Here is a 2,167-nt window from a genome sequence, read left to right as displayed (position 1 = left end):
GTTATTTTCCGGGCGGTTGTTACTATGGCGAGGGAAGGCGGGCAGGTCTGGAATCCCCGGCTGACAATTCCATGCCTGCTCCTTTCATTCCCAGCTGCCGGGGTTGGAGCAAAGGCCCCAAAATCGGGCTGTTCCCGGCCCCTTTTCCGTTGGGACGCGGGGGAGAGGAGGATCCTTTTTCCCGAAGTTTCCCTGGTGGATGTCTCTGTCCCGCTGAGGACTGGCTGGGGGTGTCTGACCTGCTCCTGGTGGCACGGAGGCGTTGGCAGACGGGATTTTTGGGGCTGTGGGGATCACCCTGGATCTGTCCCATTCCCAAATGGGAGGAGATTTGGGTTCCGGACAGCTCATGCGCTGGCCCTTGGAATTTCGACCCTGGAGCAGCAAGACTTCCAAATCCTGGAGAGAAGAGAGATGGGAATGGAAGGGAAAGAAGCTCCAATGCTCTGACCTCTCTCCCCGTTCATCCCGTGAATCCCTTTAAACCCCACCAGCCTGGCTCCGATAAATCCCAAATTACCGCAGGCCCAGAAATGCCACGAATCCAGGGCCTCTCCCAAATGATGAATGGGTTTTCCATGGAGGGAATATCCAGGGAGAGGTCCCACTGTCCCGTGAAGCCCTGACCCCCTCTCAGGGCGTGCTGTGGGGCTGCCCCTGCCCATCCATGCTCCAAATCCACTTGGAAAAGGCCCTGGAGGGTTTGTGGGTGCTCTTAGAGCCGGGAATTTTATCCTGCAGGGATAAGGACTGGAGCAGGCTCTGCCCCATCCCCGCCGCCTCCGCTGCTGGAAAAGCAATTTCCCTTCCTTTGGATTTCAGACGTCGGTCAGTTTGGGATAACGCAGCCGTAATTCCCTGTGCCCGGGAGGGGAATGAGGCTGCGGGACGCTTTCCCAGCTCCCTGCACGGCGCTGGTGTCGCTTCCCGGTGAAATCCAGGTGATTTTGGAGAGCCGGAGGTGAAGGCGTGGGATCAGCGTGTGAGCCTGACCTTGATTTCCTTAAAATAGCACGGGAGGGAAGAGGAGCGGATCCTTTGTGTGCCAAGGCAGCTGAATTCAGGCAGAGCTCTGCATTCCAGCCGAATTCCCAGCTCTTTGCTGCGTTGTTCCCGCGAGGGACCTGCCCAGAGAAATCCTCATCCCTCTCCAAGCGCTCTCTGCGTGCTGGGATGTTGAAAAGGAATTTTTAGGCAATTTGAGGCAATTATTCCTAAGCTTTGGACAGAGGAATTGCCTGGCCCCAGGTTCTGCTCCTGGCAGGCGCCAGAGCGATGCTGGTTGTGCCTCATCCCAGCACTTTGGATTCGAAGGAAGAGAGGCACGGGGTGAAAAAAGGATTTCCTGGATGTCTGGATGCAAATCCATCGTGCTGCTGGAAACAGGAGCTGGCTCTGCTTTGCTGATTAGCCGGCCCAGGCTGAATTTGTCCGTGAAAATTCACCTGGAAAGGAAAAAAATCGTTCACGGAGGCAGAATCCCAGAGCCGCTGGAGCTGGCAGGGCACAAATCCCGGAGCTGCTCAGGGAGGGCAGAGCAGCAGCGGGATCTGGGCTGGGGTTCGCCCCTTTTTCCCTGGATTCTGGGAGGATGGGAAGCGTGGCTTGATGTGCTGCTGCTGCTTTTTATCGTGGCTTTGTGTTCCTTTGTCCTGCGGCCCCTGTGGGGCCTGGAATTGCGCCGGGAATTGTGGGTGAGCCCACAGCAGGTCCTGGACCCCAGCCCAAGGAGGATTTATTCATCAACCCCATTCCTCATGCCATAAATGATGTTTGGTGCACTCCCGAAAATTTATTTGGGAAGATAAATAAAAAGAAACAGCCCTGCTTGGAATGATTGGATTTTATGGCAGCTCAGAGCTGGATGGGAAGGGATTTTCCTGGATCCCAGTCCAGGCGTGAGACCTTTTTCACCGATGCTTTCAATTTTCTTTATAGAATCATAGAATCCCTGGATGATTTGGGTTGGAAGGGCCTTAAAAAATCCTCACCCTGCCATGGGCACAGACACCTCCCACTACCCCAGGTTGCTCCAGCCTGGCCTTGGCCACTTCCAGGGATGTGGGATCCCTGCCAGCCTCGTGTAATTCCCACTTTCAGAGGAGCTGCGGGAGCAAACAGGAGCCCGGAAATCCCCCCTTGGGGCGGCTCTGGGGTTTCCAGGGGC

The 2,167-nt window shown here is 56.0% G+C and overlaps 1 protein-coding gene across 1 annotated transcript in view; it reads left to right on the top strand.

The window, feature by feature from the left end:
- The window catches only part of LOC108444936, a 3,649-nt gene extending 1,815 nt beyond the window's left edge, over positions 1 to 1,834 (top strand). The window contains exon 2 of the mRNA XM_017727261.1: positions 95 to 1,834. Within this exon, the coding sequence (XP_017582750.1) occupies positions 95 to 450 (356 nt within the window). The 3' untranslated portion in view covers positions 451 to 1,834. The remainder of the gene's footprint in view (positions 1 to 94) is intronic.
- Positions 1,835 to 2,167: the final 333 nt, after the last annotated feature.

Source organism: Corvus brachyrhynchos, unplaced genomic scaffold (assembly GCF_000691975.1).
Source record: "Corvus brachyrhynchos isolate BGI_N302 unplaced genomic scaffold, ASM69197v1 scaffold72, whole genome shotgun sequence".
Classification (NCBI taxonomy): Eukaryota; Metazoa; Chordata; class Aves; order Passeriformes; family Corvidae; genus Corvus; species Corvus brachyrhynchos.
The sequence above is the reverse complement of the archived record's forward strand: the minus strand, read 5'-3'. Positions and strand labels throughout refer to the sequence as shown.